Source organism: Lipomyces arxii (genome assembly GCF_038497795.1).
Source record: "Lipomyces arxii strain Phaff 12-163 unplaced genomic scaffold V1512scaffold_2, whole genome shotgun sequence".
In the NCBI taxonomy this organism is placed as follows: domain Eukaryota; kingdom Fungi; phylum Ascomycota; class Lipomycetes; order Lipomycetales; family Lipomycetaceae; genus Lipomyces; species Lipomyces arxii.
Window position 1 is genome coordinate 115988 of NW_027117701.1, and position 22564 is coordinate 138551.

Here is a 22564-nt window from a genome sequence, read left to right on the forward strand (position 1 = left end):
CTACGTATGCGCTACTATACCCTCGTGCTTACATGTATACTATACCCTCGTGCGTACACTTGCATTACTCCTTCATACACCACACTCTATACTCTACACACCACATCGCACACTACACAATGGACTGGAGTCAACTAGATTTAATGACAGACATCGCCGAACTAATTGAAAAAGTATCAAATGGTTCTTTATCACCAAAAGACATCACCAACGAAGCCGGTAGAATCAGATTAAAGATATCAAGAGCAAGAGCTTCAATCAACACCATCATGACCCCAATAGAAGGAGTACAAGACCAAAACGAGATCATTTCCAAACTACAAAGGAACATACAATTAAAGAAAGACTTGCTTAATAGTGAAATGTAACATGAACTCCATCAGGTTTCATCATCGTAAGAAGCGCTCGTACTTTGACTTGTCGTCCGGTGTCGTGACTTTGAACACTCTTGAACGTCTGAACAAGTCTGGCAAGAACGTAACCTGCCTCTGTCAGCGCATACTGCTGACCGAGACAGATTCTCGGACCGCCGTTGAACGGAAGATACTCCCATCCTGCACTTCTCCCTTCCCATCGTTCGGGAACGAACTCGTTCGCATTATCACCGTATAAATCCTTGCGACGGTGCATCGCAAACACGTTATAAAACACCGCCATGCCTCGAGACACAACGACCGGCTCAGTCTTATCTTTGCCCCCACCTCGAGGCAGCACGGTGTCACGGATCGCGAACCGGAAATTCTGCGGAACAGAAGGATAAAGCCGAAGAACCTCGTTCAGCACAAACCTCAAGTACTTCAACCCTTTCAGTGACTCGAACGTGATCGCGTCAACACTATCCTCACCAAACGCGCCCAGTACGCTCTCTCTCAACTTGTCATACACCCTCGCATCGTTCGCAAGCAAATGAACAGCCCAGCTCAATAAGTTTGCAGTCGTGTCTCGTCCCGCCAACAGAATGTTCAACAATTGATCTCGCAACATCTTCCTGTCCCTCGTATCCTCCACCAGCGCGTCAAGAAACACGTACCTCCCTTCATGAACCTTCTTCTCATCCGACTCCAACGCCCGATCAACATACCCGTCCACAAACTCATGAACGACTTTGTTTGCCTCAGCGTACTCCTTCCCGTCCGCAAGCCAATAAAACGTCCGCATCAACACCCTCCTTGACATGATAGTCTGCGCTCGGTTAAACATCGCCGCAAACCCGCAGCCACCACCAACCTCGTCATCTCGGCCCTGACACTCGACGCTCTCACCAAAAAGAAACTCGGTCGCGGTGTCCATCGTCAGTCGGTAAAACAGTGTCTGCACATCGCACCCGGGCGTAAGACACCGCATGAGCCTGACCACATGCCGTTCCAGCTGTGCAACGTCCGAAATCTGCACACGGCTGAATTGCGGTCGCAGTAGCGCGCGCGAGTGCGCCCATCCGTCACCATCGAGCGTAAAGATCCCATCTCCCAACGTCGGCCCCAACGCCTTGTTCCGGTCCAGCACGTAATCTTCGAACTTAGTCGACAGTATCGTCTTAATGTTTTCGGGCTCAATGGTCTGAATATTAGGCGTGAACAACGTGATCGTACCGAACGTATGCCCTCGCAGATTGAAATATTTTATTGCAATATCCAGAACCTCGTCATTCTTGAATGCCTTGTTCAAGATCAGAAACTGCTTGATACCAAACCAATCGCCATCCAGCTCATTTGGCAAAACGTACGCTCCACTACGCACGCTGAACCTCCAAACCTTAATTGCCTTCACCACTTTAGTCACTAAGTACACTCCAATTAATATTGCAATTATCCCTATCATTCTATCTTAATTACGAATATACTAGAATGAAAACATTGAAAGAAAAGAGGAGAAATCACACGATGTACGCAACCGACATTTAATTATGTGTACGCAACCGACGCTTAATTACGTCACTATATACATATTCATACGACCTCGTTTATGATACGAGCAGCTTCAGTATACGTTCGTAACATCTTCTCACACTTACCGCGTTCCTGCGCAATTGCCGCATCTTCTTTAAGAAGCTCATCAAAAAGCTCTTCCTTGTACAACTCAGACACAAGCCGGTTCTGGATCGTGTCTTTACAAAAATTAACCAACAAATGCATCACCGCCTTAGGAACGGTGTCTTGAATAATCTCACACACAATCCCAAAATAAGATGTAATCAACCGCTTGATTAGCTCGGCCTCAAGCTGCTCGCGCTCAGTCAATCCGTCACTAGACTGTATTGCGCCTCCGTAAGACAAGTTCTCAAAATCTCGACTTAGTGAACTGACCTCGTCAGGTTTTTCAGGCTTCTCCGGCCGATCCGGCGTAGCAGACCCAGTCCGATGATGCCCTTCAAGCAATGGACTCTTGTCGTCCCCGTTTGTGCTTGCCAACACGGCCTTCTTAATCTCCATTCTTTCCTGCTTTCTCATCGCGTCTCTAGCCTTCTTCTCCTTCTCTTGTCGCGACGACAAAATACTCGACATCGCCGCTGCCGCGCCTAAAAAGTTCGGGTGCTTTGTGTTGATGTACGCCCGCTGAATCGCAATCAGGCTCTCGACGTATTTCGACGTCGGACCTAACCGTTCCCGCAGCAAGTTGCTCGCGACCTCAATAATCTTGGACTGTAGCTTCGGATATCGCGCGAGCTCCGCGCCACCACACGTATGACAGATCTTCATCAGTTCCTCGTAAACAAGCTCGACGCATCGCTGGCTCGGAGGCTCAAGCAACCGGATCTGCGGCTTGACCAGCAAGTCAAACGCCAGCTCAGGCACAAACAAACTCGGCCGCGGCCCGGTCGAGTTCCGAATCGCGGTCCTGATGTCGAGCATGGTCAGGTTCGAGGTCGGACTGATGGCCGAGAGCGACGTGCCAAAGACGTCGTTGTAAATGTAGTATATCCTTGCACCGCCGCACAACTCTTTGACCGAGACGTCGGACGACGTGCCGTCGATCGATGCAATGAAACTCGATGCAAACCGGGTCATCAACTGTAACACTAGCAATCCTTTTGGACCGTGTTCCCCGACTTCGCCATACGACGCCAGCTCTTGTTGGGTCTGCCCCATTAACGTGTTTAATTTTGCCTTGATGTCTGGCAACTTGTCGCGTATATGTGCCATTAAAGTGTTGTTTAACGACTTGGCCAAGAACTGGGTCCCGCATCTGTACGAAATTGTTCTATAAGCCGGATGTGATTTAAAAAAATCCTGTTCTGCTTTAAGCGCATCGACTAGACTCTTGTTGACTTGGATATCCTGTTGCGACCGATTGACAACACCAATGAACCCTAGTCTTAGAGGGTACACTCTTCCACTAAGAATATCAATCGCGTTAGTGCCATGATCCATTAAGTCCAGTTTTGTCAAAACTCCAATCGTACGTTTTCCTTGCGGATCGACCTGACGGGCCAATTTGAGCGATTCAGAGTTGACAAGATCGACATTCGCAGGTGAAACAGCAAGTATGATTGAATTTGGTTTTGTGATGTAATCAAGAATTAATGACCTTGTCTGTCGTTCAATATCAGTGGGCTGATCACCAATCGGAATCTTGGTCAGCCCAGGCAAATCAACCAATGTAAGATTGAGCACATGAGCAGAGTAGATCTTCAAATTGATTGGATTCTTGTTAATTCCTTTATTATTCCCAGCAATTCTAACTGTATCATTCTCAATCTCATGACGAACTTCACCAAAATCATAGAACTTTCGACCTGGAACGTGTAAAAACTCCGCCCATTCATCAGGCACTCTGTTCTGTGAAGTAACACCTCCTTCTATATCATAATTATCAATTGGTGGTAAATTGATTAATTGTAGTATTAATGGTCTTCTAGTTACAATACCCGTTCCTCTAGGTAAGAAGTCTTTCCCAACTGTTCATTAGTCCATATGTCGTATACTAAACTCACGATATTTACCAATATTCTCCAAAACAGAGGACTTTCCACATGATTGAGATCCAACAACAACGACTTGTGGTAAATCAATTGTATCTGTTCCAATTGTATTAAATACAAGATCTTGTAACTTGTTTACAACTGGAATTAAGTCCTCGAGCGTTGACATTGTTGTTTGTTGCCTTCCGTCGTGTCCGATGTACTCTTTGTATACTCCATTATACCCTTGACCCATACCCTACACTTACACCACTACAACACCCTCGTGCTTACCACTACAACACCCTCGCGCTTATTTGTGCTTACTCATTTATTACTAACAATTCAACCTCATCCACTCGACCTTCTCGACTTGCCTTTTAACATCCTCAATCAACTTCTCATCACTCGTTTGTACTAACTCGACCTTCCTTTCTAATGTCCTTAGACCTTTGATCACAATTTCAACCTCCTTCTTCTTTGTATCCTCAATCTCATTCACAATCTCTTCAATATCGCTCCGTTTCTTAATCATTGAATCGTACTTCTCGTTCAACACCTTCATCGTACAAACGTCCTTCCGTCGCTCGTCACTAACTCGACTAACCTCGGCTCGTAATAATCGGACTTCGTCCTTCGTCTTTTCATTCATTCTTCGAGCACTGCTAACAACAACATCGTAACTAGTCTCTGCCCTCATCCTAAATTCCTTTTCCTTCGCAAGTTGTGCCTCAATCTCCAACATCTTCGCTCGAAACACCTTAACGTCCTCCTCGGCTCTCATCCTTTTCTCCCTCTCCTGCTCAGCAATCTGTTCCAATTCAGCTACCTTCCGTTCCTTCCTACTCAAAATCGAATCAAACATCTCATTCTGATGCTTCATCCCCTCAATTTTCTCAGTAAGCCTCTCGAACCTCCTCTCTCCTGCCTCTCTAACCCGTCTTTCCTCTTTCGCCTTTTCACTCAACACGCTCACGTCCCGTCGCAAACTGTCAATCGTGCTCTGTAAACTCTCAATCACTTTACTACTCCCTAAAATTTTCTTCTCATCAAACCAACTTCCAAACTCGGGACTATTAAACGAACTAGCAGCTGTAGAAACCGTCATTGGCGACTCAGATCCAATCACAGGCGAAGTCCCGGCTGATGGAAGTTCTTTGGCTATGGTCTCTAGACTGAGAAGCTCCGAATTGCGTTGTGCTGTCTTGTTAGAATGAATTTAGTCAATTGAATGGACTTACCAATTTCGTTCTTTAACAGTTCAATTTTGTCGACATCGCTGCTCTTCATTTCGTCGTGTATGCGTATGCGTATTGCCTTTGCACTGTGGACGCGTTGATTGGATTCGTTGTGTGAGAAGTAACCGCATTCGATTGTTTACTTTTACCCGCATTCGTATGCATATCTGTCACGACTCATACACTACACTACACACTCAATACTATAACTCAATGACATAACTCAATAACATGACTCAAGCAAATAATAAAGAAATAAAATGAATGAAGAATAATCACTCATCATCAGAATCACTCTCATCGTGGTTTTTGTGATTCTCGTGGTACTTCCTCGCCTTTTTCCCCTTACATTTCATCTTCTTCGCCTTAACCTTCAACTCCTTCACTCCTTCAAACCTGACCTGACCAGCACTCATACTCTTCGGCACAACCTCATCTTCATCTCCTTTCTCCTCCTTCCAATGATGTCCATGCTTCAATGTAACGTTCTTGTACATATCAACAGGAATATCCCCAATATACGCCACATTTCCAAACCCGCCCAACCAATACACGTTCTCGACCTCAAACTTGACATACGCGGTATTATGCACCTTGTTTCCTGGAACCCATGCCCGGGCATCAGGATGTCGGTGCAAGAAACACTTCGCGGCTTCCTCGGTCTCGTTCAAGTAATTCAGACTACCTTGCAACGAAAGTCTCGGCAACGACGCCCGGCTGAAAGTGAACTTCTCGCTCGCAATAGACATCGACACCTTAGACCCCTCGTCCCAGTTCCTGTAGCTAGGACCGACCTCGACCATCAACAACGTCAAACTGCCATCATCGCCGCAATCAGCGTAGTATTCTAATAACCCAATGGCCGACCCAGCTAGTTCACCAGACTGGTACACGGTGTTTAACTGCCCGAATCGTTGGTTATGAACTAGTCTACGGGCCTGCACTGCTGCCTGGTCAACCGTAGGACGGGCACTTGTACGTGTGCCAAAGAAAGATAACGGAAACGCCAAAGCCTCAGTAAGAAACAATCCGCTTAATAAGATGCTCAACTTCATCGTGTCTATTGCTTGAAGAGTGAATTGGCAGAATATTGCAGAGTGAAGGGGAGGGATTGAAATGACGTGAGCCTCTTCGACCTGTTCGACCAGTCTCGACCGTCAAACCCTACGCCCACAATTATACACCGATACAAACCACACACGCTATAAAACTAGCAGCCAGCTAGCTATATTGATAAATACAACACTTTAAACGAAATTTTAGAATAAAATCATGTCTACTGAAACTCTCCGATCTTAACACCAAACCCTTCAGGAGGAACTTCAAACAACGCAGCATCACGATCATAGTCCACGCCCGCGTTCGACACGGTATTCCCCCACCACACAAACGTAGTCCCGGTGTACTGCAACGTCAAGAAAATAAACATCCCCGCAAACGCTACACCGGCTGACAGTGCTGACGTCAACACGTAGTTATATTTTGTCCACCACCCGACGTACCGTCTCCTGATGTAGTACATGAACGTGAACGACGCGTATAGACCCGGTGTGTAGTACGACAAGTTATACGTCCCACCCCATCGGTTCACGCCGGTGATGATCAGCACTGGGTGCACGTACTTCATAGTCCGAGGCATGTACACCTTCATCAGCCAGCATGGAAACGCGAGCAGAAACCCAACTAGGAAACAGTACTTCAGCGCAGGGTACAGCGCGTTGAACATCCTGACTGGCCCGACGACGCCGAGCATCAAAGTGTCGGCATACAGCGACCGCGGAAACGTGCACACAAATCGGTCCACCTGCACAGGGTTGCACACGTCCGGCACAGACGCAATTAGGAAATCCAGCGCGCCGATCGTGATGAACGTCTGCAGCACGGTCGCCAGCAACTGGGCCCGAAACATGGCCCGCGGCGGAAGCTTGCTGTAGTGCGCCATCTTCTGGTCTGAAATGTAGCTCTCGGCTTGGTCGTCAATGTTCCAGCCGTACACTCGGCACAACATGTTCGCAACCCCGTTTCCGGGACATATGTACCCGGCAATGATCACGGCCAAGTTGTGGAACCCGAGCATGTACCCTGTGACCGCGTAGATTAGACAACTCGGGAGCAGCATGACCACGCTGATAACAAGAATTACAATAATCGCCCACACCGGCGTCTGGGTCGGCCACACGGTGATACCAACGATCCCGGCCGCGAGCGAGACCGCAAAAACAATCAAGAACCACCAGTCAGGAACCTCGGGATACACGGCCATCATTCTCGTGATTGGGTCGTCAAACGCGGATAAGTTCGATTTCTTCGGATGTCGTAACGCTTCGTACCCACTGACAAGCGACTTAATGATCAACTTTTTCTCGGTCAGCAGCACGTACGTCAGCGCCAACGTGTGGATCGCAAACCCACTCCCCTGAGCCAACAAGTTTCCGAGCGAAATGTACGGCGGCGAGTAGTTCCTGTACCCTTCGACGTCAAACTCGTTGTTGACCAACACCCGTGACAAGTTGTACTCCTGTCCCATGCTGTCAAACACGACGTTCGAGTTAATGGGCAAGTACCCGGTCCACTTGTAATTTTTCCAGTACAGCCCAATCATGGCAAACGCAGTCAGAAGCATGCCCACGTACCGATTCACCTGCGAAAAAAACGGAACCACCAGCGGGGTCGAGTAGTTAACGACGGCCCAATCGAAAGTCGAAATCGGGTTGAAACCGAGCCCCAGAAACGAGCCAGTGATGATTGCGACCGTCACGTTCTGAGGTGCGATCCATGTTATCCAGTTGAACGTCGACAGCGCCCTGAAAATATACGTCGGGAAAAAAAAGTAGAAAAAGGTGATGACCATGGCCACAAAGAAAAACTTGTACTTTGAAATCGACCAGCCGTTAATGATCGAGCGCTTTTCAGGCACAAGAAGCGCGCGGTTGAGCGCCAGCGTTGGCAGAATAGTAGGCCACACCGCCTTGACGGGATAGATCACCCATCGTCTCATCAAGCCGGCCAGCCCAAATCCGAAAAACAGGGTCGAGAAGTTCATGAGCATCACGAACGGAAACGAGATATAGTCCAAGCCGAAAAACATGTCAAGACGCATGGTCAGCGTGTAGGCCATGAAGTTCGACGATCCGGCCGCAATATTGACCATCACTGTCGCCAGCATTTGCTCTTTATGCGTCCATGGCCCCGGGTTGAGCTCAATAGTCTTGCCCAACACAGTGAAGCGCCAGTTTGGGAGCAACTCGCAGAGCTTGCCGCACGGGTATAATAACAACTGAATCACGGTAGACTGGATGCTCAGTCTCGGCTGGCGCTGGCCAAAAAACTCATTCACAAACGAACCAACGCTGACCCAAATGATTCCGAGCGCGTATGCCCGCAGAGTCTCGACTGGGATTGTAGGATCGTCAACCGGGTCGCACACTGCGCGGACCTCGGGGTACGGTGAGTGGAACTTTATAAAGCACGCTTCAATCTTGACGTCAATCTCATACTGTACTACGTTCTCGCGCCCGACGCCGCGAACCAGATCATGAATCTTGTCTAAAACGTCGGTTGGGAAGTTGACATCGTCCTCATGATACTCGATCGCACGTTCAAGCACGTCCAGGCCCTCGTCGACCGTCATCTCGACGACTTTGGTAAACAAAAACTCAGTACCAGCATCTTGAAAATCATTCTGGTCCTCGTCCGTGAAGTGCGACTTGGACTTGATTTGACGAATAATTTTCTCCTTGTACTCATAGTCCTCGAGCTCAGAACTTACCGTGATTTGCACGGCTTTTTCGTCAATCTCGAGCGCGTATTTGTCGGACATCTAATTGTGTTGGTAAGTCTAGCATAGTTAATGTCGTACTTACTTTAACTGCGAAGTATCACTTAGCAAACACCAATATGTTGTACGGTCAGCACCGTGTATGCCGTAGCGAACATCAGGTCTTATACAACTTGTTCAATTGGCCATAAATCAATTATCTGACATAACTACATCGTTTCATTTCCGACAAGTCTCAATAATTATAGTCTTGGCAGTACCAGTGCAACAAAATGTGACGGGAGACGATGGTGCAGTGCGTAAAGATGCAGTGAACACAGAAAAGTGATGCATAAAGTCACTTTACACCGTAATGAGAGTATAATGAGCAACGAAACCAATTACAGATAGAATCGAATTAAAAACGGTGACAGTTTGGCATACATAATAGTTCACATTGTTTTCGTATGATTTACAGAGAACTGCGTTTCATCATCAATCTTCTGATAACGATCTTAGCGACGAGATAGCGATAACACAATAACAAAACAGACTTCGAGGGTAAATATCTTGGCGCATTGTCAGGCAGGCAGTAGAATGAGAAGTGACACAGAAACACAGTAGATGAACGACGATTAACAAGACGCGATAGAATGAACGCGACTTGGGTGGTTAATGTCTATGATGCGTCAAATGACAACTCATAGTAAACACTGACCATATTTATTTCGTGTATACATAAATATCGCTTTCACCATCGACTACCGAGCACAGCAGATGACGCAGTGATTGCGAATCAGTCACATGCGGCGTAATTTTAAGGTGGTGGTCGTAGCAACAACTTGGCAGGTGTGTGCGGTGCAAAACGGTTACGCCATACAAATCTTAGATAGCGCACAGTTCAAGTCGGCATGATATCTAGAAATTACAAACACCGTCAATCTCATCGGCTTGGTTGATAGTATTGCAAACGTTAATAATCGAATCTCACATCTGAAAAAGCGCATACTGACTACGCAATCCACTGTGTCAGACTTGGCGCCATTTAAACTGTGGCCCTTGAATTGCGCAATCAAGGTATAGCAGATACTGATCGTCCTTATCAAAGCGATAAGGTCGGCAATGACACTGATACGCCTGCTTATCATAGTTAGTTTAAGACTATTGTCTCAATGCGTGGCGGGGCCATTGTATAGTTAGTAAGTCACGGGACTTGGAACCTTAAAAGTGCCCGGCGGACACTGTGTGTTTTTGTCGTTGAGTTCTGATTGTAATTTATGATGTGATCGTTTATAGTGTGCTTATTTATGTTATATTTAGAAAAGAATTTACTATATAAAGAGCTCGCTATGTATCACCAAACACAGAAAAATACAAGGCCCTTAAGACAAGTAGTAAGAATACCAAGCCCTTACAGTCACGAACTTGCCCTGCCGCACCATATCCACTTCGAACTTCGAAATGGACTAAACCACCCTTATTTACACAAGATTACGAAGGAATGAAATTACTTCATCAGGGTCAAGTAGTAGGGGCAACACTTTCAGTGACAGTATAACAACTAAGTAAAGATTATACTAACCCTAAACAGTCTTCATACCTTAACGCAAATCATTTACTACTGGGAGACAGTAATAAATGTTGGAACGTAAGGTTGAGCAGTGTTTACCAAATTATTCTCCATGTATTGCCATAGACATAAAACATCTTGATTAATTTTTGTTGCTAACCCCAATAAACTTATGAGTGACTTCAATTTTCTTGCCTGTAGCAAGAATTTAAACGTTACAAAATATACAAGAGAACGCTTTATGCCTCATATTTAGCGAAGTATGCAGATAAGTCAATCTACGAATTTCGTCATTTGAAAAGCGTTTGAAGTTTGATGATAACCTAGCTTCTGCTGGATGCGAGTATTCAAGACTATCTAATACCTATAGCCGATATGAGTTGCTTAAATTATATGGTGGTCAACTAACTGATCAAGCAAGTATTTAACACTGATTATCTATCATAAGCAGGTCTAACTAAAATTTTTATAAACTTTTAAGTTTATCATTTCAAGACATAACACAGAAGACTATTTCGGATTCAGACACTAATCAAACTCACCGACTTTAAGCCCAAATCCTTCGGGAGGAACTGCAAATAGGGCCGCGGCGCGACCACCATCTACTCCAGCCGCATTCACATTGTTTCCCCACCATTTCAACGATGTACCGGTGTATTGCAGTGTCAGAAAAATAAACATGCCTCCGAAAGCTACTCCGGCTGACAGGCCCGATGTGAGTACATAGTTGTATTTTGTCCACCATCCAATATAGCGGCGGCGGATGTAAAACATGAATGCGAATGAAGCGTAGAGTCCGGGTGTGTAGTATGACAGATTGTAAGTGCCACCCCATCGAATAAATCCGTTCATGATTAAAACTGGATGCACATACTTCATTGACCGCGTAAAGTATTTTCTCAGGAGCCAACATGGAAACGCAAGCACAGCTCCAATCAAGAAGCACCATTTCAATGTCGGGTAAAGCTCATTAAACATTCTTGGTGGACCGACAACACCAAGCATTAACGTGTCACTATACAACGACCGTGGGAATGTGCAAACAAACCGGTCGGGCTGCGTAGGACTGCACAAGTTTGGCACAGACTGCAGCACAAAGTCCAGGGCACCAATTGTGATGAATGTTTGTAGCAAGGTAGCCAACATCTGAGCACGAAATACTGCTCGCTGAGGAATCTTGCTGTAATGCGCCATCTTCTGATCAGCAATAAAACTGTCAGCCTGCTCATCAATGTTGAATCCCCATACACGGCAGAGCATATTGGCAACACCGTTATCCGGGCACATGTAGCCTGCCATAATTATTGCCAAATCCTGAAGACCAAGCATATAACCAGTGACTGCATAAACCAGGGTTGTTGGAAGTAACATGACAATGTTCATCAGCAGCATCACAATGAGTGCCCAAACTGGTGTATTCGTAGGCCACACTGTGAGGCCAACAATGCCGACCGCAAGAGAAATGATAAAAGTAAGAAGAAACCACCAATCTGGGACCTCCTTGTACTTTGACATCATTCTCGAATGAGGATCATTAAAAGCTTCCATATTCGACCGAGTAGGGTGTCTGAGAGCTTGATATCCACTAACAATTGACAATTTGATAAGCTTCCATTCCGTAAGGACGATATACATAAACGTCAGAGTATTAATCGCAAACTCAGCACCTGTGGATACCAATTTTCCAAGAGACATATAGGGTGGTGAGTAATTTCGGTATCCTTCAGCATTGAAGTTACCGTTGTCCATAACCCGAGACAGATTGTAAGACTTTCCCATACCATCATAAACTGAATTAGTGTTGATTGGCAAATACCCAGTCCATAAATAGTTTTTCCAATACATTCCAATAAGAATAATTGCTGATAAGACAGTACCAACATATCGATTCACCACAGAGTAAAACGGAACAATCAGTGGAGAGGAGTAATTAATGACAGACCAGTCAAAAGTTGTAATTGGATTAAATCCAAGTCCCAAATACGAACCAGTGATAACTGCCAATTTCACATTATTTGGCGCAATCCATGTCATCCAATTAAAAGTTGACAGCGCCTTGAAAAGGTAGTCTGGCAAGAAGAAGTAGAAAAATGAAATAATCATAGTCAAGAAGAAAAACTTATATTTTGTAATTGTCCAGCCATTAATTGCCGTACGCTTTTCAGGAATCAACAGAGCACGGTTGAGCGCAAGGGTAGGCATAACAGTTGGCCACAAAGCTTTGACAGGATAAATGACCCATCTGCGCATCAGTCCAGCAATTCCATAACCAAAAAACAAAGTTGAAAAGTTCATAAGCAAAACAAATGGAAATGAAATGTAGTCCAATCCAAAAAATATGTCCAGACGCATAGTCAGTGAATAGGACATGAAGTTTGATGCGCCAGAGGCAACACTAACCATCATTGTTGCCAACATTTGCTCTTTATGAGACCACGGTCCTGGGTTGAGCTCAATCTTTCTTCCCAAAATGGTGACACTCCATTTTGGAAGCAACTCGCAAAGCTTTCCACAAGGGTACAGCAGCAGTTGGACAACAGTAGTCTCAATACTGAGCCTGGGTTGACGTTGACCGAAAAACTCGTTTACGAAAGAACTTACACTGACCCAAATGATTCCAAGCGCGTATGCGCGTAAGGTTTCTACCGGGATAGAAGTGTCATCAATAGGATCTGTAACAGCTCTAACCTCGGGATATGGAGAGTAATACTTAATAAAGACGGCCTCAACTTTGACATCGCTTTCATACTGGAGCTCGTCCTCAATTCCAATTCCGTTAACCAGATTGTTGATCTTGTCCAACACGTCTGTAGGGAAATTGAGATCATCATTATGATACACAATTGCCTCTTTGAGAACCTCTAAGCCTTCTTCGGTTGTCATCTTAAGCACGCAAGTACAAAGGTATTCAATGCCTTCATCTTGAAACTCTGTAGTATCCTCATGCGCGATGTTATTCTTAAGCTTGAGTTGACGAATAATTTTTTCCTTATATTCGCTCGTTACAGAGTCTTCAGAATAAACAAATTTCTCGTCATTGTCGGAGGTTTCAGTAACTGTGACGTGAACGGCTTTTTCTCCAATTTCGAGAGCGTATTTGTCTGACATCTAATTTCTTAGAGAGCATTGGTCACTAGCAAATTAGACACTTACCTTTTGCACAAGTAAAATTTGATCAAATTTACCGCTCAAACTATCTCTGACTGGAAAAAAGACAAACGAACTGGCTTATATAGATATAGTCTAGTCATTTACGAAGATGTAGCTAATCTTTGATACAGCAATGCAATGCCGATAAGGTGTTAGTATCCGTTACTGATAGCAAATATCAAATTGAAGTCTTGACAGTAAAGAGCTTGATCAAATGCGACATTCAAGCAAGACATTGTCTCATTGAAACGGGTCTTTGACGGACCGAGAAAGCTTGGCAAAGTCAGGCGATAGTGAACATCGCTATTTTTGAGCTCGCATAGCACGCTATTTGAGCTCACTATTATATATTAAATGTGATGCATTTAAGATTTAAAAAAAAACTGCAGTCTGTGTATGCATTACCTGCAAAAAAGTTTTGAACAAAACTGTATCATCAGATTAAGAAACAAGATGAGGCGTCAACGCACAGGTCCACAGCTTTGGCCAGTTGATAGCAGATAAGGCGAGTGGGTCGGAGCGCACCCTTGGCTGTTCCAGCGGGGGGTCTGCATTAGATTGGCTTAACTGCGGCACAATTTTCACTTTAGCAAGAACTGATGTACGCTGAAACTGAAGTTCCGCGAGAGTTGACAACTATCGTACACGAGCCGAATTATTACTGGCCTTTCTAGATTTCCGCAAATTTTCACTATCTTCCTAACCGAAGCTAAAAGTGGATTGCGGAACAAACGAGGAGTATGCATGGCCAATTTCACTACACCATCATCATGCACAGTAAATCTATCGCAATCATCAATCGGCTCTTTCATCTCGGCAAAACAGTATCCGAGCTGATAAGCACTTAACCCTAAAACGCTAAATCAACCGATCTTCTCCATATTTAAATTCAGATCGTGATTTTCACTGCTCGGCAACTCACTTAATCATTTTGAGATTTGAAACGCCGAAGTTTGCAAAATCAATGATTAATCTGTTTTAAAGGTACTCTAATGTTTGCTTTAGCTTCCGCTCCCGTTCATACAAAACTACACTCAAACAATACCAAACTCCATATTTTGTAGTTGTGTTTAATCGGCTTGACTACCGTCAGGATTCTACCGTCAGGATCTAGCTTGCGACATTAAAATCTACTAATTTATCTTTATAAAAGTTCAAGTTAAAAATACACTTGTCATAACTATACCTATTTACTAAGGTAACATGTAAATCAACAGTTTTTGTGGCTTGCCCTTGACTGCTCTTGGCTTTGCAGCTTGCGTTGTATTTAATTTGCTTATCTGGAAATATTGCAACATTCAAAGTAGACTTACATTTTAATCTACGTACTTTCAATATGGGACATTGATCACCCAAGACTTGGCGCGTGAAAGCCAATTTTTCTCGCGTGGATGTTAGCTTCTGATAAACGCACGAGCAAGATCTGTGCTTTAGTCGGTAATTAATTATTTTAAGCTTTATTTCTTATTAATGCGTACAGCTATCAATCCAGTGTAAGAATACACATATTGAAGTATGAAAACGTTAGATATGACCAACAGTCTAAGCTATCTTTAGTTTGCCGTTAATGAGGCGTGATGCGATGCGTTTGCGAACCTACGATAGAGTAAGTGCAGTTCCAGTTACTAAATTATTAACGAGCATCGATGAATTTTCGTTACTGAATTGTAAGTGAATCGTTGTAATAGCCGCAAGTCTTGTTATTGCCAACTTGATTAAAACGTATCAAACCGCCAAGGAACCAAATAAATATGACCCTACCGATTGAGCTTTGAAACAAGACTCTTGTCTTCTAAAGGATTACAATTATCCCTACTCGCCTTTTCCAAAATCGTTTGTACTTTTTTTGCCCTTCGGCGTTCGTTCCATGTCTCTTTTCCGTATTGTACTTCTCTGATAATCATGGCTACAAACTTAGCTACGGCATGAAGACTGTGCTGAGAGAAGTTTTGCACCTGCAAGACAGCAGCTTTATCGCTATTTCTGTTGTACTGTCTCACAAAAGAGTCAAATTCAGCTTGGTTGATATTACAGATCTCAAGAGTTCCAGAAACAAGTGCAGTGTGAGAGATACTTTTTATTAGTTGAAGGAATCATAGTTGGCATTAGTACCTTTCGAGTTATCACAGTTGTATACATCAAAAAGATCAGGAACAGGATAAACATTCATTGCAGGATAAACATTCATTGTTAATAACTACAACTGTAAGTGTGATTGATTATGTTCAGCGCAATGGTAGACATTGACGTGATAACATACATTGACGTTTACCCTCGAGCATACATACATACATACACACAGCCGTCTGCCAGAAAGAGCGTGCGTACTGCGCTGTGCATCTTCACTAAATGATAGTACACATTGCATTTGACGTATGCGGTACAAACACTACAACACCCTCAATTTATACACAACACCCTCAGATCCGTAAGCATCAATTGACATTTTCGGATTATCTCAACACGCATTCATTGAGCTACTCCAACATTTCATTTCGCCATCCAACAATGCTTTATATCATCAATTTATAGTTACAATCGAGACATTGTCTGCTTTAAACAAAGTGGTGTTATTCAGTTTCACGTGACTCGGACGTGCGGCTCGTTGGGACTTTTCTGTTGAACCGGCAACAAGAAAATATACCGAAGTTATCTTGTGTGGATCTACATCGGTTGACTGTTGTTAATATTAGTTATATTATGTATATTATAGTATTATAATATAAAGTATAAAAGCTAATTAGATATTGCGTAATTGAACATAAAAATAATAATTTAATACATTGATTTACTGAATAATTCGTCTTTAAACCGATTTTAACTTCAAACCGGCTTACGTTTGTTTAATTGGTTCAGGTTCAAAGTTGATTTTCGGGTGATAGCGATGAGCTTGTTGGGTATGAGCACTTATACATTTATACTTTAAAAGTGTACTAAAGTAGTGCATATATGCCATATATATAATACTTAGCATTGAAACACTGGTTGTTGGGGGCTGGTCTCACCAAGCCGCACACTCTTCGGCTCACTCTGTTTCGTCGCTCGAAATCCGATAAATTCTCTTCCTTCCGCATTTTCTATTTCTTTCTTATTCTCATTGTCTTCTTTCTGTGCCCATTGCTCAACCGTAAACAATGTCTGCCGAAACATCATCTGTTCAGCCATTGGAAGCGTCGTCTGTGGAATCAACCACTAGACTTCGCTCTGCAAGATCAGGCTCGGAATCACCGTCCCGGCAGTCCGCAACAACTTCAAAGTCTCAAGGAAACATGTTTGTCCACATCTCAGAACAACCATATACATTCAGTAACTGGTATAAGCATCTTAACTGGCTAAACATCACTCTTGTTATTATCATCCCAATTATTGGATGTACTTCTGCAGTTTTCACTCCTCTGTGTGGGAAAACTGCCGTTTTGGCTATTCTCTACTACTTTGCCACTGGCATGTCGATCACTGCTGGTATGTTTTTCCGATGTTGGAAGATTCAATCAAGTGCTAACAGATTAGGATATCACAGACTATGGGCTCACCGTGCTTACAGTGGAAGATTTCCTCTTAGACTCGTGCTTGCCCTCTTTGGTGCCGGAGCTGTTGAGGGGTCAGTCAGATGGTGGTCCGCTGGCCACCGTGTCCATCACAGATATACCGACACCGACAGAGATCCCTACTCTGTTCGCAAGGGATTGCTGTACTCTCATATTGGCTGGATGGTTTTGCTCCGAAACCCCAAGAAAGCTGGCCGCGTTGACATCGCTGATCTGAACGCTGACCCAATTGTCAGATGGCAACACAGAAATTACCCTCTCGTTTTGGCTTCCATGGCTTTTGTTGTCCCCACTCTCATTGCCGGACTTGGATGGGGTGATTACAAGGGTGGTCTCGTTTGGGCTGGTATTGTTCGCTGCACGGTTGTCCACCATGCTACCTTCTGTGTTAACTCTCTTGCTCACTGGATCGGTGATCAGCCGTTTGATGACCGCCGGTCACCTCGTGATCATTTCTTGACCGCGCTTGTCACTTTTGGCGAAGGATATCACAACTTTCATCATGAGTTCCCATCTGATTACCGTAACGCTATCAAGTGGTATCAGTATGATCCTACTAAGTGGGCGATCTGGATCCTCGAAAAGGTTGGTCTTGCATACGACCTCAAGACTTTCTCTCAAAATGCTATTGAACAAGGTCTTGTTCAACAGCGTCAGAAGAAGCTTGACAAGTGGCGTTCGCGTCTTAACTGGGGTGTTCCTCTTGAGCAACTTCCTATTATGGAATTCGAAGAATTCCAAGAGCAGGCCAAGACTCGTGCTCTTGTCTTGATTGCTGGTGTTGTTCACGATGTTACCAACTTCATCGAGTCTCACCCTGGTGGTAAGGCTTTAATCCAGTCGGGAGTTGGTAAGGATGCAACTGCTGTTTTCAATGGTGGTGTTTATGACCACTCCAACGCTGCTCACAACTTGCTCGCCACCATGCGCGTAGGTGTCATTCGTGGCGGTATGGAAGTTGAGGTCTGGAAGATGGCTCAGCGTGAAAACAAGGACTCGACTATCAAGTCTGATTCCAACAATGCTTCCATTGTCCGTGCCGGACTACAGGCTACCCGGGTAGCTGCTCCCGTCCAGAGTGCTGGAGCTGCTTAGATTGGTTTTCATGATTTTACAGGGTTTCTCATTTCTTTTGCAGTTTGAATGGTTTGCTTTTAGAGAGCTGGATTTTGTACATGAATTGTTTACGTTTTATTGATGAAATTTTAACGCAAACGGGAAAAAAAGAATAATTGGTTATCTAAGATTTCAAGTTCACGTATATAAAGCCGCTTCGATGTTATGACCGTCACGGTCAAGTACAAATGCTCCGTAGTAATTTTCAGCATATTCCGGTCTAAATCCCGGTGCTCCATGATCAGTTGCCCCATTAGCGAGGGCGACTTCGTAGAATTGCTTGACCGCCTCGATGTTGGGTGCCTTGAATGCAACATGGACATGACCAATTGGCTTTGAAGGGTCAACTGTCAGTCCAAAAGCGCCGTCATTATTGTCGCCATCAATATCTGAGTAGTATACCGCTGTATCTATACCATTAGCGAAAACTACGCAAAGGACGAAGTAAATACCGTCACTAAATGAGACTTTGTAGTTAAGAATTGATGCAAATTGATCGTAAAAGGCCTTGGATTTTGTCAAATCCGAGACGTAAATTGCGACGTGAGCGAGAACCATTTTGCACTATCAATTGCGATGATGATGATGGCTAATAAATATTGCGAGATGTTAAAAGAGCCGCGCAGTAGTCGACATCAAAGGGTTAAATTAGAACTACGATACAAACACTGTTCTCAACATTATGCATTAAGAATTACCGATTAACCGCTTTAATAACAGTTCTAAATGCATCCTTCTGTTCGTCTACAATAATTGATTCTTTGGAAGCAGCAGAAAGATCTGCAAGTGATTTTTGAATCCCGCTTAACAAGCTGTCAATTTCATCTTCTTGTTCGGCAACTTGTCGTAACAATTTCTTGTTTACCGACTGTGACTGATGACTTATCAGCATTCGCCATAAATTATAATCACTATAACTTTACCTCCTGTATCCTTTTCTCAAATTTATCTGCCTCGGCTAGATTAATAGACACTAAATGCGCCTTTACGATATCATCTGGCGACAAACTCTCGACATGAATAGGCTGTTCAACTCCTTCCAATATGCCCTTTTCGCTTCTAGTTTTCCGGTCCCTGGCTTCTTCAATCAACTGATCAAGTTCAGTCAGTTTCGATTCCACGTCTCTTTCCTTCAAGATCGCTTCAAATTCTCTCTATTCCTTATCAGCGCAACAGTCTTACAAATCACAAAATAAATATTCACATTTGAAGCGCTCTCCCAAAATTTCATGGCCTGGTCCATCGCTTCTCGAAGACCGGCTGCGCCATGTTCAGCAACATAAGGATAACATTGGGCCAATTTATCAAATGTGAGTGTTTTTGTTGATGCTTGTAGTGATCTCTGAAACACTTCAATCAGTCTTTGATTCCGTATTGATACCTTATCCGTAGCCTGTGTATCTGCCATCATTATTTTGCTTTATGCGTGTGTCCAAGTCGAAGTCGCGTTTGTTTACGCGTATTGTAAACAAAAAGTAGCCCCAACCCTAATCTGATAATAAGTCTACGATATACACATAAGTAAATTTAGGAATTACGCAAGGTGATTTTAGTTACGGTCTCGACGCATCAGTTTACGACAACACCAATTCACTCCGGATCTCTTTTATAGCGTCACTACAGTGAATCTTGAGTGTCAAATGGCAGAGTCACTCTCTAAAATAACAGGTGTGCTTGAAACTGCCAAAGAAATTACAATGGAAGCAGCCGCGAGCGCGCGGACGTCACAGTTGGGCAAAGATGGCGTGTTTCGAGAGCGGGACGTGAAGCGGTACCTCAATTCGACTGTCGAGAAAGAAAAAGTTGCCGGAATGAAGGCAATTGCGACTGTAAGTGATTGTACGAGAAGCTGTTGACCTAGGGCTAACTACGTAGATGATGTCGAAGGGACAAAATGTCACTTCATATTTCCCCGACGTCGTTAAGAATTCGGCAGCGCAGACACTCGAAGTCAAGAAGTTGGTGTACATTTATCTTTTAAGATACGCAGAACGAGAGTCCGATTTAGCATTGCTATCAATCAATGCTATTCAGAAGTCACTAGGAGATCAAAACCCGCAGATCCGGGCAATGGCAATCAAAGTGCTCTCCGGTATCAAGGTCCAAAGTATTGCTCCGATTATATTACTAGGTATTAGAAAGTGCTCGGTCGACATGTCTGCTGTCGTTCGTCGGGCGGCTGCGGTCGCAATTGGTAAAGCGTATGAGCTTGACAAATCTAATCTCGAGACTTTGGTAGGATACTTAACAACATTGTTGGGCGACAAAAGCTTCTACGTTGTCGGTAGTGCTATGCAGGCGTTTATTAATATTTGTCCCGGCAGACTCTACATGCTTCATACAAACTACAGGCGATATTGCAAGATTTTGGCTGATATTGAAGAATGGGGTCAGGTTTGTGTACTCGATGTCTTGACTCGGTACGTGCGTGTGTATGTCCCCAAGGGTAGCATGGTCAAAAAGGCAAAGACTACATTTTACTCTGATGACGAAGATGAGGAAGAAGATGAAGAAGGTGAAAAACCGCTGCCGAAGCCTGAGGAGGAGGAGTTTGTCATTGATCCAGACTTGGAGATGCTTTTAGCAGCAGCCAAACCGTTACTACAGAGTCGAAACAGTGCGGTCGTGATTGCTGTAGTCAATTTGTTTAACTCGCTCGTACCGGAAGCGGACCTCACATTTTTGGGTCCGCCACTTGTCAGATTGCTCGCTAGACCACCGGAGATCCAATATGTCGTGCTAACAAACATCGTTGCTCTAGCTCTACAAAACTCGGTAAGCTAATTTATATTTTTCATTGCAAATTTACTGACCAACCAGGACTTGTTTGCACCATACTTGAAATATTTTTACGTCTTCCCATCTGATACAATTGGCATCGCCAAACTTAAAATTGAAGTTCTCACACTTAGCTGTTCAGAAACAACTGTCACCGAAGTCTTATCTGAATTGCAATACTACGCCACATCAGTACAGAAGGCACTTGTTGCAGAAGCGGTTCGAGCGATTGGTCGCTGCGCTCAAATTTCTCCTGAGATTGCCCGCCGGTGTCTGCGCTGGCTACTCAAACAGATACACTCAACTGACCCGATCCTAGTCGGCGAGTCGCTCACCGTGATCCGGTACATTATTCAGATTTCGCCAAAAGACAACGTGAAAACTGTTGCCAAGCTGGCTGTCGCGCTGGACAATGCCAGAGTGCCACTGGCGCGAGCGAGTATCATTTGGCTAGTAGGAGAGTTCGCCGGTGTAGCGCGCAACATTGCGCCAGATGTGCTGCGGAAATGCGCAAAGGGGTTTGCAGACGAAGAGGAAATCACCCGGATGCAGATCGTGTTGTTGGCGGCAAAGTTATACTCATACTATTTGGAAGAACTACCTTTCGACCCAGAAGAAGGCGAGAAAAACGGGAATGCCGGACTTGAACCAACAGTCAGACCGGCTTCGGATCCCATGGTTTTGTTATTTGATTACGTGATGATACTTGCTAGATACGATACATCTTATGACCTACGTGACCGTGCGCGGCTATACAAGTCTTTACTCGACACGCGGGCTTCAGCTCCACTGGCCAAGCTACTATTACAGGCACCGAAGCCGTCACCACATGCCCCATCTCCATCACAAGGCAAGGAGAGATTCATGGTTGGATCCTCCAGCTTAGTACTTGGGTCCGCGCTACCTGACGACAAGCCATTACCGCTTTGGAGCACCGAGACGCCACCAGCTGATATTAGAGATGAGCCCAAACCTCAGGAGGACGATTACGGTGTCAGTCCAATGCCGACAATCAAGAGCGTCAAGAAAACTAGTAAGAAGGACAAGAAGAAGACCAAGAAGAGGCTTGTGGTCGAAAAGATTCCAAGCAAGCCCAAGAAGGCGCCAAAGGTTAAGCAGCCAAAGGAGGAAGATTTCCATACTACTTTAGATGAGTTTTTTGGAGAGCCTGCGGCGCCTTCAGAACAAGCTGTAGAGTCAGAAGAAGAGGAGGAGGAAGAAGAGGAAGAGGAGAGCAGTGGAAGTGAGTTGGAAGTCATTGTTGAAGTTAGCAGTAGTGATGAAGAAGCAGAGGAGGTGAGTGATGACAGCGAGGAGGAAGAGGAGAGTGAAGAGGAGGAAGATGATGATGATGATGATGAGGAAGAGGAGGAAAGTGGAGATGGCGGTGAAGAGAATGAGTCGGAAGAAGCCGAAGAAGAGGATGAGGAATCAACTGCAGCCGAACGAGAGCATTTGACATTGTAAAATAATTGGCTATAGAATATATATTGGTTTACATAATTAGCG

At 44.4% G+C, this 22564-nt stretch overlaps 9 protein-coding genes across 9 annotated transcripts; 2 read left to right on the forward strand and 7 right to left on the reverse strand.

Annotated features, from left to right (window-relative positions):
* Nucleotides 1-127: 127 nt before the first annotated feature.
* On the reverse strand, nucleotides 128-1763 carry V1512DRAFT_257537 (cytochrome P450). The gene has a single exon (XM_066915248.1). The coding sequence runs from the start codon at nucleotides 1342-1344 to the stop codon at nucleotides 352-354; it is 993 nt and encodes a 330-aa protein (XP_066773355.1). The 5' UTR covers nucleotides 1345-1763; the 3' UTR covers nucleotides 128-351.
* V1512DRAFT_257539 (putative dynamin-like gtpase protein) lies at nucleotides 1764-4118 on the reverse strand. The gene is made up of 3 exons (XM_066915249.1): nucleotides 3941-4118; nucleotides 2304-3895; nucleotides 1764-2249 (listed from the first exon to the last, which is right to left on the reverse strand). The coding sequence occupies exons 1-3, from the start codon at nucleotides 4086-4088 to the stop codon at nucleotides 1947-1949; spliced, it is 2043 nt and encodes a 680-aa protein (XP_066773356.1). The 5' UTR covers nucleotides 4089-4118; the 3' UTR covers nucleotides 1764-1946.
* Nucleotides 4119-4210: 92 nt separating this feature from the next.
* Nucleotides 4211-5299, reverse strand: V1512DRAFT_59526 (uncharacterized protein). Its single transcript, XM_066918444.1, has 2 exons — nucleotides 5140-5299; nucleotides 4211-5098 (listed from the first exon to the last, which is right to left on the reverse strand). The coding sequence occupies exons 1-2, from the start codon at nucleotides 5186-5188 to the stop codon at nucleotides 4236-4238; spliced, it is 912 nt and encodes a 303-aa protein (XP_066773357.1). The 5' UTR covers nucleotides 5189-5299; the 3' UTR covers nucleotides 4211-4235.
* V1512DRAFT_59558 (pyridoxamine 5'-phosphate oxidase-domain-containing protein) lies at nucleotides 5098-6345 on the reverse strand. Its single transcript, XM_066918445.1, has 2 exons — nucleotides 5140-6345; nucleotide 5098 (listed from the first exon to the last, which is right to left on the reverse strand). Exon 1 carries the CDS (start codon nucleotides 6189-6191, stop codon nucleotides 5412-5414), a length of 780 nt encoding a protein of 259 aa, XP_066773358.1. The 5' UTR covers nucleotides 6192-6345; the 3' UTR covers nucleotide 5098; nucleotides 5140-5411.
* Nucleotides 6346-6412: 67 nt separating this feature from the next.
* Nucleotides 6413-13346, reverse strand: V1512DRAFT_202810 (oligopeptide transporter 2; the record flags this gene model as incomplete). Its single annotated transcript, XM_066913270.1, has 4 exons — nucleotides 6413-8919; nucleotides 9774-9927; nucleotides 10102-10193; nucleotides 11006-13346. The coding sequence occupies 4 exons, from the start codon at nucleotides 13344-13346 to the stop codon at nucleotides 6413-6415; spliced, it is 5094 nt and encodes a 1697-aa protein (XP_066773359.1).
* Nucleotides 13347-16610: 3264 nt separating this feature from the next.
* On the forward strand, nucleotides 16611-18407 carry V1512DRAFT_219869 (uncharacterized protein). Its single transcript, XM_066913673.1, has 2 exons — nucleotides 16611-17075; nucleotides 17124-18407. Exons 1-2 carry the CDS (start codon nucleotides 16748-16750, stop codon nucleotides 18254-18256), a joined length of 1461 nt encoding a protein of 486 aa, XP_066773360.1. The 5' UTR covers nucleotides 16611-16747; the 3' UTR covers nucleotides 18257-18407.
* On the reverse strand, nucleotides 18336-19020 carry V1512DRAFT_59705 (Glyoxalase/Bleomycin resistance protein/Dihydroxybiphenyl dioxygenase). Its single transcript, XM_066918446.1, has 2 exons — nucleotides 18730-19020; nucleotides 18336-18687 (listed from the first exon to the last, which is right to left on the reverse strand). The coding sequence occupies exons 1-2, from the start codon at nucleotides 18833-18835 to the stop codon at nucleotides 18416-18418; spliced, it is 378 nt and encodes a 125-aa protein (XP_066773361.1). The 5' UTR covers nucleotides 18836-19020; the 3' UTR covers nucleotides 18336-18415.
* On the reverse strand, nucleotides 18940-19708 carry V1512DRAFT_233327 (Nnf1-domain-containing protein). The gene is made up of 3 exons (XM_066914032.1): nucleotides 19482-19708; nucleotides 19201-19431; nucleotides 18940-19151 (listed from the first exon to the last, which is right to left on the reverse strand). The coding sequence occupies exons 1-3, from the start codon at nucleotides 19686-19688 to the stop codon at nucleotides 18972-18974; spliced, it is 618 nt and encodes a 205-aa protein (XP_066773362.1). The 5' UTR covers nucleotides 19689-19708; the 3' UTR covers nucleotides 18940-18971.
* A 121-nt stretch (nucleotides 19709-19829) lies between these two features.
* On the forward strand, nucleotides 19830-22558 carry V1512DRAFT_219878 (adaptin N terminal region-domain-containing protein). Its single transcript, XM_066913674.1, has 3 exons — nucleotides 19830-20106; nucleotides 20153-21052; nucleotides 21098-22558. Exons 1-3 carry the CDS (start codon nucleotides 19918-19920, stop codon nucleotides 22520-22522), a joined length of 2514 nt encoding a protein of 837 aa, XP_066773363.1. The 5' UTR covers nucleotides 19830-19917; the 3' UTR covers nucleotides 22523-22558.
* The last annotated feature ends 6 nt before the right edge of the window (nucleotides 22559-22564 follow it).